The sequence below is a fragment of the Miniopterus schreibersii genome, assembly GCF_964146895.1.
Source record: "Miniopterus schreibersii genome assembly, chromosome: 16".
In the NCBI taxonomy this organism is placed as follows: Eukaryota; Metazoa; Chordata; class Mammalia; order Chiroptera; family Miniopteridae; genus Miniopterus; species Miniopterus schreibersii.
The window spans coordinates 12,396,687-12,410,712 of record NC_138116.1 but is presented as its reverse complement, the minus strand read 5'-3'; the positions used below and the strand labels follow the sequence as shown (position 1 = coordinate 12,410,712).

Sequence of the window (14,026 nt, the reverse complement as noted above, 5' to 3'; positions counted from 1 at the left end):
CTGGGTTTCGGGCTCGATCCCCAGTGGGGGGTGTGCAGGAGGCAGCCGATCAATGACTCTCTCATCATTAATGCTTCTCTCTCTCTCCTCCCCTCTTTCTGAACAGACATTAAAAAAAAAAAAAAAAAAAAAGATGCTTAACTTAAAAACAAAAGCCCCCTGCATTAATGTGTTTTGTCTTTCCAACATACTTTCATGGGCACCACTTCCAAATGCTGTTACAATGTGCCTCCTCTGCCACACAACTTACTTTTCTTGAACAACAGCACTTCTGTTCTGGTTCCAACACCTCTCACACTGTTCTCTAGTGAAAACAGTCTGCAATGTTTAAACAATCCCAAGTTCCAGTCAAAAGTGCTTAAACTAAATTGGAAACAGATACACTATGAATGCAGGAACACTATATTTATTAGGTCAATAATTCATTTTTAGCAATACAAGTACAGAATATATCACAATGCTGGTTACAAACATACTCAGTATGGTTTAATGGTTACAAAGAATGGTGGGTACTACAAGTTTGTGATAAAGATGATATGAAAGGTCATTCTGTCACAATGAAGAATTGTTTTAAAAAAATCTATCAATGACCTTAGGTATTTCTATAGAAATTACTGTGGCACTATTAGTGGGGATTCTCATGTAAAGAAATGTTAGTGATTTGCTTTTGTTTCATTAAGAGCTTTTTACTTTGAGTCTATTAAACTAAAATCCCCTGTTGCTTAATAAAGTATAAAAATAGTACTGACCTGGTAATATTTAATAAAATGTAGCATTCATTCACATCATAAAAGTAGAACTAAAATGAAAAGTTTTTAGTTACCATGGCAACATATCTTCCCATAAAAGGAATATACAGAAATGAGTAATGTTACACAAATGGTACCTGCAACAGTTATTTAGTGATCCAACATTTAATTTGTGCACCACAAACCGAGTTTTCTAGATATCTATATATAGCATATATTTTAATCTTAAATTTTACTCTTGAAAAAAAATGTACACTTCAACGAACTCACTAAGGCCACTCATGCTATCGATACCTAGGATTGCAATTAAAGAAGGGTATTAATAAATTCTAAAGTACACTCCTTCAGATCACCAACAGGGTAAAACCAGTTTCTGCCTAAAACATTCCTGAGATTTGTGGACAATACAATTAGTGTTCAAGCTGGAGATTAATCCAAATGTCAGATTTAAAAAAAAAGAATCTCCTAGCAAGATCTGAGGTTCTCCAAAGCCAAGAGATGAAATATGTTAATTTTAAAGTAAAAATAAAACTCTTAAAAAAGTTTGCACTAATTATAAATAAGTACTTTTCCAGTAGTAACTTTGCTATCCAGAAAAAGAACAGTTTGGAAGTACTAAGGCTACACATCGTGGGGGGGAAATAAATACCAACTGGCAGTTAACTATACCTGCTACTTAGCAAACGATTCTTTCAAAAGTATGGTCAAAAGCTTCAATCATGTTTTAGGCATGTGTTTACCGTTCAGCATTCTGTTTGCACTAGGAGCAGCCATGAGGCAACTCTTACTATTTATAAGGTTGCAGCCTCTGTACTTACTTTTCACCATATTATGAACGCTTCCCAAACAGCCTAGGAACAAAGATCTTTGTCAAATGTTTTATTTTCAAAAATGAAGGCATACTGGGATAACTACACTGGGGTTACTATGAAGCAACAGAGTTCATTCTTAAGCAGAGACAGGACTTTCATGGTAATAAGGGTCCTAATGCTTCCATAAGAATTATGGTCTAAAAAACCCAATTGGCTCTATTAAACTGAATGCAGAAGTGACTGACCACTGTGTGGCTCATGAGTGTTAGAAAGCTCCCTGATGCACCCAACTTGAGTAGCACCAAACATTAGGAAAAAGACTGGGTAAGAGAAATTAAAGTGAGAGGATGAGACCAAAGGCCCCTTCTTAACATTACTTTGCTGAACTTCCAGAAAAATCTTTCATTTGATCTAAGCTTCCTTACACACAACCCTACCATATGAGAAAATTTTGAAAGCTATTGTGAGGTAAGTTTTATTCTTTTCTTCCTTGGGAGATTTTTGTTAACCCCAGAAATCATGGTGCCATTTACCTCTAACTTATCCTAAACATTCCTACTGAAAGGATAAATCCCACACTATAAATTATTAGGGTATTATTCTTCATTAGAACCATAAATAATAGCATATTAAGTTAGTTACATCACTAACAAGCTGGCAATCTCTTTTCTCAATCTAGAGTATTTGTATTAAGTCAAAGTGCATGGATTTACAGAAAACTACATTAAAGTAGCAGTAATAAGGGAAAACTACCAATAATGATTTTTTATTAAAGATAAAACTGGCTGCCACTTAACATTATCACCCTGTGACCCTAGGCTCCTAATATCATGTTGCTTTTTCACACAGAGTGCGAGCTAAGTTACGCTCAAACTGAATGAGGCCTTAAGTCATTTGCCTGATTGCTTGATTTTATCCTAGGAAATGTTATATGTGCACAAAACCAAAAAATATAGATTAAAAAAAACTTCATATGGAAACATGTTTCAAAATATTTATTGAAAAACAATTACCATGACATTCCTATACCACAAACATACCACAGGACTCTAAATAACCAACAAAAGTATACAAAGCCTATCCTAAAAATATCTTTGGAGGTATTAAATATAGAGGCCCATGAGGATAGAGCTGAGTAACTTAAAAATGTTAGTCCTTGGTCACACAGACTATTTGGTAATTAATAAAGAGGTGCCTCTTGGCATTAGATTGCAATTAACTGGGAGGGGGGAGATGCAGGTGTGCCAATGTACTCTTTTCTAAATTAAAAAGAAAATAATTCAATGTAACAAATAAACTCAGGTTTTGAAATCACATACTTATCATCTCAGGATCTGGGCTTGTGTCATCTCTTTAGGTACCTCCCCCAGTCAATCCCCTCTTGGGGACTTAAAAATACTGGCTCATAGCTAACAAAACTGCAAATAACAATTTTAAACAAGGTTATATCTAGGAAGTCCAAAAAAGTGTTTAAAATCAAATTTATCTGAAATCTCCAATTAATTTTTCTGTATTGAATGTGGCGGACAGTTTAAATATTTCCCCCCTCCCATCCCAACATGCATGTTAAAAGAAAACCAAAATTCAACACACATCCACTCACCCATAGACTACTCCAGGCAGTCAGCCAGGAATAACATCTCTAACAGCCAAGTCATGAACCCCTGAAAATAGGGGGGAAAACCCTGATTCTTAACTATAGAGGCACCAAATAGGCCACTATAGTAAGAACTGAGGTAACAGCAAAAGACCTTTTCGTTGCTTGGATTGCTACATGTCACACTTGTCAAATCTGAATACTACCGCAACATTAAGTAATCTGACTTATAAAAAAAAAAAATCAAAACCCAACAAACAGAAAAAGACATGTTAGTGAAATAGACATAGTAGGGGATTTTTCCATTTGACTCTTGAATTTCAAATAAAATGACCCAGTTGTACTAAAATGACCTAGTTGTACTTTTACCATAAAAACGAAAGATTTCTAAGACATGTTTATTTGGGGCATTCATTTTTCTATTAATCCCCACAAACCATATAGTAACCTAAAATTCCCATCTGGACAAGAGAAATTTCATGACTCTTAGCCAGTATATTTGTTAACTGCATTGATTATTAGGGTAACATTTAAAATGAGGGGGATGGCTGCAGCAGATATTATAGACTTTCTTATGGCATTGCCATCTGTGTACCTTGACTAAAGCTATGCCACTTAAATTGCCAAATTTCTCTAGTTTTGTTGTCTATTACATGAATATAATTTTGCATTATCACTTTTCATTATACATCTAAATGAAATCATTCTACTGATAAAGGTAAATGCAGGGGCTAAAATAATAATCTAAAGCCTCTGGTCCAAATAACCCTTTAACCCTTTCTACATTAGGCTGGTCCTTTTTAGATCCTCCTGGTCCTGTTAGCAAATGCTATCAGAGCATCTTGCATTGTTGTACCAAAAGAAAAGAAAACAAAGAAAAACCAAGAGTTAAAATTGCTGGCCTATCAGCTTTTCTATTACTTACAGATCAACACTGGTCCAGTACAGATGAATCTGACAGCCCTTCCCTTGTAATAGTGCTCTGGAGTGCTTGTCTACACTACTCTGGGTCAGGAAGCCAAACCCAAGTCAGGATGTCCCTCTTCCAGTACTAGTCAACTAGTACTTCTGTTAACTTTCCTATACTGCATATAAAGGTGTTCCCCATGAAATTTCTTTATAGTACAGTATTGAATACCTCCACAAGGAAGAATTATATGTTAAAAAGTTGTTAAAATCATCCTTACATAATAAGAATGCAACTCTTAAACTCTTAAATAGTTTTATTTAGGGGTTCTTTTTTTCCTTTCAAGCTTTCTGCAAAATGAATTATTTTTTAAAAAGAAAAAAAAAAAATTCCTGTTGTTTGTTCTACTATGTTGAAAATATGGGCCAGACTACTTATACATGCGGTACATGCTGAATATAACTGAATATATGCTTATTCCTATGGACACTCTGCAAGATAGGGATCACCCAAATAGGGCCAATGGACTGGACCAGTGTTTCAATGCAAATTCCAGCCCCAAAAAACAACATGGTTTTGACTTCACAGTATGAATTCCCTGGAATCTGGGAAAAGGTAAATTAGTTAACTGAGGTCATGCCTCAGCAGCTCGGTCCCTCAGCATTCTGAGAAATCAGGAAGGACTGCACCACTTCTTCAGTGGACTGGGGGCTGGTGTTGACGTCTTCAAGAGCATCGGTCACTGAATACTGTCGATCTCGCAACCGGTTCCAGTTAGACAGAACATTGTGATATTCAAACACTTTCTCGTAATTTCCAATGGAGTTGTAAAGTTTAATGAGACCTCGGTAATCATATTCTAGTCCACTATAGCCTTCACCAAAAAGTTTCTTCCCTGAAGGTAACAAATAATAAAACAAAACAAAAAAAGAGAAAAGAAAAAGAAAGTTCAAATAATGAAACAAGTGATTTCTACAAGACAACACAAGTTTAGTTCTTTAAACAGGGTGGCTTGGTTTTAATCCACTGAAAGGAACAAATTCGTTTCTTGTATCAGAGCTTACCAATTCAGTCCTACCCATAAACTATCTCTAAGAGTCTCAAAATTTTTTCTGTCTAAAGCAGCTGACTTCACCAGAATAAAATTTCACAGTTTGAAGTACTGATTTGAAGAGATCTAAAAGAACAGCAGCAGCACCACCAATGGAGAAATACAAATGTACAAGGCTAATCACTATAGTACTACTCTTCATGATTTCAACATACTAGACACAAATGAGAATAAATAGGAAATGGTTCAACAACAGTACATCCGGTCAATGTTATATTATGCATCTGTACACAAAGGAGGCTCTTAGCTCTCTATGAACTGAAATGGAGTGACTTACAGGGTATATTGTTAAGTTTAAAAAAAAAGCAAAGTATAAAAGTACCTATAGTATGCTATCTTTTTTAAGAAAGGGAAAACAAAATATTTATATAGCTGAACATTTGTCCAAAAAAGATACACAGAAAAAGGTAAATGAGAAACTAATGAGATTGGTTACCCATAACAAGTGGGTGAGAAGTAGGTAGAAAAAATTAGGGGGAAATCACACATCTATGAACATACACCTTTCTACTGTTCTGACTTTTAGAACATTTAATATTTCACATACTCAAAAAACAAAGTAAGTATAAATGGGGGAAAAGTTATACAAACACAAATAAATGAACCTAGTTATGTTTCGAATAAATAATTACACTGACCATGAGGGACAGGGAAGAGTAATAACCCAAGTAAATTTTGAAGTATGCTGAGTATATACCTTCATGCTAAAGACAAAAAAAACTGTCAACAAAGATTGAACTCTAAGTAGTACATTTGTTTTTCATAGTACTATAGGTTAATTCTAAAACTACTTTATGTGTATGTTAGGGTTCAGCAAATCAAAATATTATGAATGGGAAACCCTCATATACAGAGATACATGATTTATGACAAAGGTAGCACAGCAGAAGGGAAAGGTCAATCTTTTGAAAAATGGTCCTGGGTTGCCCTTGCCAGGTGGCCCAGTTGGTTGGAGCGCTGTCTCATGCACCAAAAAGGTTTCAGGTTTGATTCCGGGTTAGGACACATACCTAGGATACAGGTTTAATCCTCGGTCGGGGAGCATACTGGAGGCAACTGACGTTTCTCTCTCACATCGATATTTCTCTTTCTCTCCCTTACTCTCTCTAAAATCAATTAAAAAAACCCCAACATGTCCTCAGGTGAGGATTTAAAAAAAAAAAGGGGGGTTCTCGGTCAGGGGAAAAAAGAAAGAAATTTGATCCCTACATCACACCATGAACAATCAATTTCAGGACTGCAGATCTATATGTGAAATGGTAAAATAAAGTTCCCAGAAGATAATCTTCTAAAAGAGTATCTTCATGCCCGGCTGGGCGTGGCTCAGCGGTTGAGCATCGACCTAGGATCCAGGCAATCAGGGTTCGATTCCTGGTCAGGGCACTTGCCCGGGTTGCGGGCTCGATCAATGACTCTCTCATCATTGATGTTTCTATCTCTCTCTCTCCCTCGCCTTTCCTCTCTCTGAAATCAATAAAGATATATTAAAAAAAAAAAAAAAAGTATCTTTATGACTTTGAGGTAGGAAAATATTTCTTAAACAGAATACAAAAGGTGCTAATCATAAAAGAAAAAACCCCCAATAAATTTGATTACATTAAAATCTAGAACTTCTGTTCTTTGAAAGGTACCATTAAAAAACAAGCAGTAAAGCTTGATTCCCTCTCCCTCCCTCTCCCTGAAATCAATAAAGATATATTTAAAAACAAAACAAAAAAACAAGCAGTGAGAGTTACCTACTACACATATAACCAACAAAGGACTTGTTATGTCCATATTATATTTAAAAAACTTCTATAAACCAGTAAAAAAAAGACACGAGTCAATACAAAAATGGAGAGTTTTAACAGGTACAACATTAAATGATGATCACAGTCTCTTATTTTGTGATATATAAGTCCGAACTGGAAACAATCCAAATTGTTCTGAATATCCATTAGCAGTAGAATGAATAAACAAATAATATACTTATCTAATAATATATTATTATAGCACTGGAAATTAACAAGCAATAGTGGTCTGAAACAACACTGATGATTTTCATTATTCATGTTCACCAAAAGAAACCAGAGATATAAAAATATATATTGTATGGCTCCATTAATATCAAGTTAAAAAACAGGTATGCCTGATGTATGATTAAATCCAGGAGAACAGAGGGGGTAATAATTACACAAATAGTTTAAAATTACCACTTTTGCCTATTAACTACCTTTGCCTATATTTGACATTGTGTCATACTTTTTCATACTGGTTTCAACATCAATAAATCATGTTCAGCAAAATGTTCCAGAAAATTTTTAGGTGGTTTCTAGAAATACTTGGCAGCTCTAAACTCATTTCAGTCTTGGTAACAACACTTCCCTTATACAACACATATGCTCATCTCTAATCAACTGACCAAGAAATTTTAAAATAACATACCAATTGCTATAGATCGCAAATAAAGTTTTTCAGCATTTTCATACTGATTCATGTCATAATTATATAAAGAAGCCAGATGTCCCACTGAAAGGGCGACTTCATAATCTTCTTGACCAAGAAGTTGCTCTTTAATCTGAATTGCTTTGATATGCATTTCTTCAGCTTCCTGAAAAAAATCATTAAGCCATACAAACCATTAGATTGTACTTTTTATGTCAACAATTCTTACCCAATTAGCAAGATTTTTCTAAATGCTAAAGATATTTTATGGATGTCATAAGGTAATCAGAACAGAGAATATACTATGCTATTCCAACTGTTAACTATGGGAAGCATTACTGGTTTTTGGAACCTATATACATAACCTGATAATAGTAATAGCCAAATAGTTCTATGCCAAAAATGACAGGAGAAAACTTGTCCCGGTAATAAAAAGTTGTTAGAAGAACATACCACTGAAGCATTCTAAAATGAAAATTATTTCTTTCAGTTAACACACTCTAAAATTTAACCGAACCTTGTGAAGCTTCAAGTTCCATACTATAGCATGTTAATTTACACAGGAGTACTCTTTTATTTTTTTGAGTTTTGACATTTTTTATTCTGACAAACTAAACTCAGGTGAATTGAGGGATAAGTAGATTGAGTTTCAGGTAAAAATAAATGTCTTAGGCAGCTGCTCTCATCCTTTCCTCACTGTGACCCTAAAATGGACTTTATTAAAAACTTATAACCCAAAATTCTATAAGGGAAATTCAGTAAATTTTATTGCTACAATTAATAATACTTCCAATATCTGATATTTCTTGCATACCCAGTATGTGCCAGACATTACGCCATTTGCTATACTTAACCTACATAAAAGCTATGTTTTAAGTTTAACAAGCATATTAGCCTTTATGGTTTGATATATTTCTTATTTATCCATGGTCTGGATTTTTAAAACATATTTTGACTATGTTGTTTTATACTAGATATTTTTTCAACTTTTCAATGAAATAAGATAGGAGTAAAGTAAATGTGTACTTTATTATTTAAGATTACTGAATATATATTTAAGATTATACTTTATTTAAGATTATTTAGAGAAAGAAAACTATAATAAAACATGCTTCTACCTTAAATTTTCTCATTGACTGATAAAGTCTTCCAAGGTTTCCATAGTGTTTTGCAGTCTGTACATTGAATTCCCCAAAAGCTTTTTTAGCTAGCTGGAGTGAAGATAGGTGCAAATCATGAGCTTCTTGAAGCAGCCTCTGTTCAGTTTCTTTATTATGACAGTCAATTGCAATCTCCTCTAAAATAAGTGCTGAATAAGAAAGCAATGAAATTAGTGCACTTCCAAACCATTTATCAAAGCTAATCTGCGCATATAATTTAAAATTAAGTGCTATAAATGTTTGTTGTATATATTTATATGTGGATATGATTTAAAACTGGTAAAGAAGAAAGCTTGGCACTTTACTGAAAAAAAGTACAGTTGGGGGGTCATTCTATTTTGTATAGTATTAATGAATTTCAAATTTAAGAAAAAACAATAATGTACATCAAATTAGTTTGCAGAATTTATTTATATTGCACTAGACTGTTATACTTTGCTGATGGGGATTTGTTTTTTAAAGGAAAAGACAAAATGTTTGAAGTTATGAAACTGTGTCAAGGAGAACCTAAGCACAGTTGAAAATTTTTGAAACTACACTTTTATAAAATATAACCTTTAACCAAATATAACTAACATAACTGGTTTCGCCTGGCCGGCGTGGCTCAGCAGTTGAGCATCGACCTATGATCCAGCAGACTGCAGTTTGATTCCCAGTCAGGGCACATGCCCAGATTGTGGACCCGATCCCCAGTGTGGGGTGTGCAAGAGGCAGCCGATCAACGACTCTCTCATCATTAATGCTTCTCTCTCTCTCTCCCTCTCCCTTCCTCTCTCTGAAATCAATAAGGTTATATTTAAAAATAAATAAATAAAATAATAAAATAAAATAACTGGTTTCCTCCTACTCACTTGACCAACCAAATCAGGCATGAAGACAGTTCAGTTTTAAAGTCACAATGAAGTTTTCAAATTTCACTTAAAGTCTTAACAATAGTCTTTTACCAAGTAATTTTATTTCTAGGAAAACTGTCCATGTGCACAAAAGTAAAAGAGATTTAGTTCACTGTAGCATTTTTAAAGAACAAAAGGTTAAAACAATATAAAGGTCCAAAAACAAAGGTGAGGATAAAAATATCAGAGAAAAGGATATATACCTACCATGAACTAATATGGGAAAGTGTTCATAAGTGTAAAAAGCAGATTATAAAACTAAGAAAAAATATATTCACTTATTTCATTACTGAATAAAGAAAAAGTCTAAAAATACTTCACCAAAATGTTGATTCTGGATTGGTAAAATTTCGGGTGACTTAATTTATTTTTTCCTCTTTTCTATCTTTTCATTTTTCACACTGATCATGTATGACTTGTGCAACTTTAAAAATGCAAACTGGGGGGTGGGGGAGCCCAGTTCCAGAATTAAGGTAAAATTTATCCAACGTGCATGCAGTTACCACATGTATGACCCAATTATGTTGCAAAATAAATGCCTTAAATGAAAGGGGCTTGGCAGTGATTATAGAAAAAATTAAAATAAAAAAAGAAAGTGGTATTTGTTAAGAGCCTTGCGGCAGGAAGGATAATATGATATATGCAGTTGAGTTTCAGAGTCCTGCACTATAAAGCTGAAGGCATGTGAAAAACCCATCTTCAGTTTGCTATCCATGTTACTGTGCAATAATCCTTTCTGTTATACATGAATGAATGCATGTAGAGGGAGGGAGGGAGGGAGGGAGGGAGGTTAGACATGCTTGCTTATTAACAATGTAATATGAGAGAAGCAAACAACCTTTTGTTAAGAACCACTGGAAATTCTTACATCAAGTTGCAGGCAAATACTTTAAATATGTAGATACAGTCTAATCCTAAGCACTACCCATGAAGAAATAAACAAATACCCCTATTTTATACCACATATCAATTTAAAAATATCAGAGACTAGACATCTATTACAGTTGATACCTAAAGAAATCTAAAAATACATACATAAATATACTGTATATTGGAGACTAAATTACAAAGGGTACCTTTCACCCTCTTTGAAGAAGCCAAAAGAAGATGATCTTCAGGTAGGATGTGGGTAATGATACCAATAGCTCTTTCTGCATGAAATCTGCAATACAAATAGATACATTCTGGCATTTCTTCCTCAATCCCCCCCCCTTCCCTCTCGGGCCTTCTTACCTCCCTCCCTCCCTCCAACACTGAGTCATCAAAATTAAAACTTCAGGCACCATTTGGACAGAAATGAACAACACAGATAAGTGTATTCTGGTATTTCTTTTTAATTACAAGTGATTTAAGCATTTTTAAAAAATCCACAATTTATAATACTGATAGAATTTCTAACACTATCTGTGGTAAAGAACAAGTTTTTTGTTTGTTTAAATGTCCATCTGCTTGTGAACTGAAATTTTAACATCCAACGGATTTCCCACCTCTCTCAGAATAAACTGAAGTTATTATAGCCTACAAGGTTCAAAATGATCTTTTACTGGGCTACCTCTCTAACCTCATCTCCTACCATTTTCAAAAACAACTCTCTCCTCCCCCTCTAGTCACACAGACCTAGCAGTTTTCTGAAAATGCAAATCATGTTCTTACCTAGGACTCTTACACTCCACTTATTGTCTCTGAAATGCTCTTCCCCTGAATATCCACATGGCTCACTCCTCACTAAAAGGCCTTTCTAGACCAGCCTATACAAAAGTCCCCAAATAACCTCCCATCTCTCTCTAAAGTCTTAGCTTACTTTATTCTTCCTCAATGCATGCATCCTTACCCAACAGGTTTGGTTATTTGTTTATAGCCCATCTCGCCAAGCAGAAGGTAAGGTAATTGTCTATTTTACCTACCAGTTCCTGGCAGGCATCATGCCCGAACACAAGAGTGCTACATGGCTGTAGTTATAAATTACCCTATGAGGAATTTATGACAAGTTCCTCTGTTGTGTCTCTTGCCGTTAGCAAAAATTTTTTTCCCTAGTCTATCCCTTCCCTGAGGGTGTAGCCTTGATACTGGCTTCATGTGAGGATTTCAGTTCTAAGTCACAGCTTCCCATGGGCTAAATGTTTTGTCTCTTAAACCCAGGGCTGCTGTTCAACCAAGATTACAGAAACTTGAAAACTTTCCCACCATCCCAGAGCAGTTTTTAGCAAGAGGCTACTACTGTATTACTCGAAGAAAAATTATTGAAAAAAATATTCAAAACATAAGTTATATTCTATATGAAGATATACAAGTCTCAATACTAAACCACATAAACTATAAATGAATGGCTTATAAACTGGTATGATTTTAAAATATGTCAAGAACATTTTCGGCATCATGTTAAAGCTCCAGGAAGACAAATGTAATGCATAAAGTACATTAAATAATGTGCATTAGGAAAAACAAAACAAAACAATAGCAACAGCATTTAACCCCTCACTAAAAAGGAACATGGAACTTACAGCGCATTGTCGAATTTCCCAGAGCTATACTGGTGAACATAAGAAGAATAAGCCAAGTCTTCATGAGCTGTTGCTACATGGATATTTTTGCCGCCAAACACCGACTGCCGAATGTCAAGGGCTGCCTGAAAATCATCAAAATAACTGATAATACTGTAAATCCTTAGAGACCACTACCCAGTAAACTTAAGTATCCTAGTACAGTGGAATCTCGGTTCTCGAACTTAATTTGTTCCAGAAGGCTATTCAAAAACCAAAGCATTTTTCCCCATTAGAAATAATGTAAATTGAATTAATCTGTTCCAGACCCCCAAATGATTCCATTTTAACCTTTCTTATATACAGTACATGACTATTGTACTGTTTAATCTATAAACACTTTAAAAACAAAAAAGACATGAAATGTAAGTGAAAATCTAACAAAAAGAAAATGAAATGTAGAATAAAAAATGAAAATTTACTAATAACAATAAGCAGCAACAAAAGCAAAAAAAAAACAAAAACAAAACCCCACAAAAATATCCACAGCACAATATCCTGAGATGTTAACAGTGGTGAACTGACTCATACTCCCGCATTCCTTCCTTCGTCACCTGAGAGACGTGTGACTGATCGTACAGATATCAGCATGAAAGCATGAAAGTTTGTCTGGTTGAGACGGGAGATGTTCGAGAAATGAGGTTTGACTGTAATTTAAATATATATAGTCTATACACTCAATCCCATCATTTTTAAGGGAAGTCCTACTGTATTTACATCACAATAGGACATAAAAGTTATCTATAATGCTTGATTTTCTGAAGACTGAGTCTGACTCAAAAGGCAATGGCTTAATAAAAACCATTCACATGTCTTGAGAATCACATCAATGTTTTTCCTCTACGTGTTTCTTCAGAAGTGAACTATAAAATCAAGGATATCTTGTCCAGAACAATGGCATAACACATCATTTACCTGAGAATAACTCAGATAAGGCCTAAAATAGCAGCTGTAATGACTTGCCTAGATCAACAAGGACACGCCATCACCTGGACAAATTAAATAGAAGAATGCTCTTAAAGATGAGTCCATAACCCAAGAACTCTTCCTGGATGATTCTCTTTAATTCCTAAAACATTAACTTTTAAGCTTTCTAGGTATTATTTAGCAAAATAATGGCATGCCAGATATGAAAAGGGGCTTTAGAAAGTTATTTTTTCAGAGTAGTTTATACACTGCAAACAAGTACAGGTCAGTAAATCAATTGAAGTTGAGGGGGGAAAAAAGTATAACTATTAACATACCTGATAAATTGCAACAGACTGACAGATATTATCTACATTGAGTAAGTAGAACCCATAATCTAGCAGTGTATCAGAATACTTTGGGTGTTTGGATCCAAAATGATCCCTGAAAAAGATACAAAACTATTAGGATATAAAGTAGAGATAGATAATTTGAAATGGTATTTTGAATAATCACCTACCGTGCCAAATACACTGCATGTTTAATTAACTGTTCTGCCTTCTTAAATTCACGCTTTACAACACAAGCCTAAAGATAAAGTGAAAAATTATTACATAACTCTCAGTGTGTTAAAATAAGTATAGTTTATATATTCAAACTATTATGGTCAAAAAGAGAAAAAAGCACCATCAAACACAAGCAGAAGCATTCTATTTGTAATTTCTTTCCTTCCAACTTGAAAATTGTATTATAAACAGATCTGTATATATCCTGGGAAAGTATACAGATTAAAATTTTGACAGCCATGCCCAAAACAAATCTGCTATAACAAAGTCACCTTACAAAGTTGGTATACTCCCATCTTTCCATATTATTAAAATAAAGTGGTGGAGGTAGGGCTCACCATGTTATTTTCTAAGGTACTTA

The 14,026-nt window shown here is 34.4% G+C and overlaps 1 protein-coding gene across 1 annotated transcript in view; it reads right to left on the bottom strand.

Annotated features, from left to right (window-relative positions):
- Positions 1-386: 386 nt before the first annotated feature.
- The window catches only part of APPBP2 (amyloid beta precursor protein binding protein 2), a 34,913-nt gene continuing 21,273 nt past the window's right edge, over positions 387-14,026 (bottom strand). The window contains exons 7-13 of the mRNA XM_081115746.1: positions 13,620-13,687; positions 13,438-13,543; positions 12,155-12,279; positions 10,730-10,815; positions 8,719-8,909; positions 7,601-7,766; positions 387-4,960 (exon numbers count right to left, since the gene is read on the bottom strand). Coding sequence (XP_080971872.1) covers positions 4,707-4,960; positions 7,601-7,766; positions 8,719-8,909; positions 10,730-10,815; positions 12,155-12,279; positions 13,438-13,543; positions 13,620-13,687 — 996 coding nt within the window. The 3' untranslated portion in view covers positions 387-4,706. The remainder of the gene's footprint in view (positions 4,961-7,600; positions 7,767-8,718; positions 8,910-10,729; positions 10,816-12,154; positions 12,280-13,437; positions 13,544-13,619; positions 13,688-14,026) is intronic.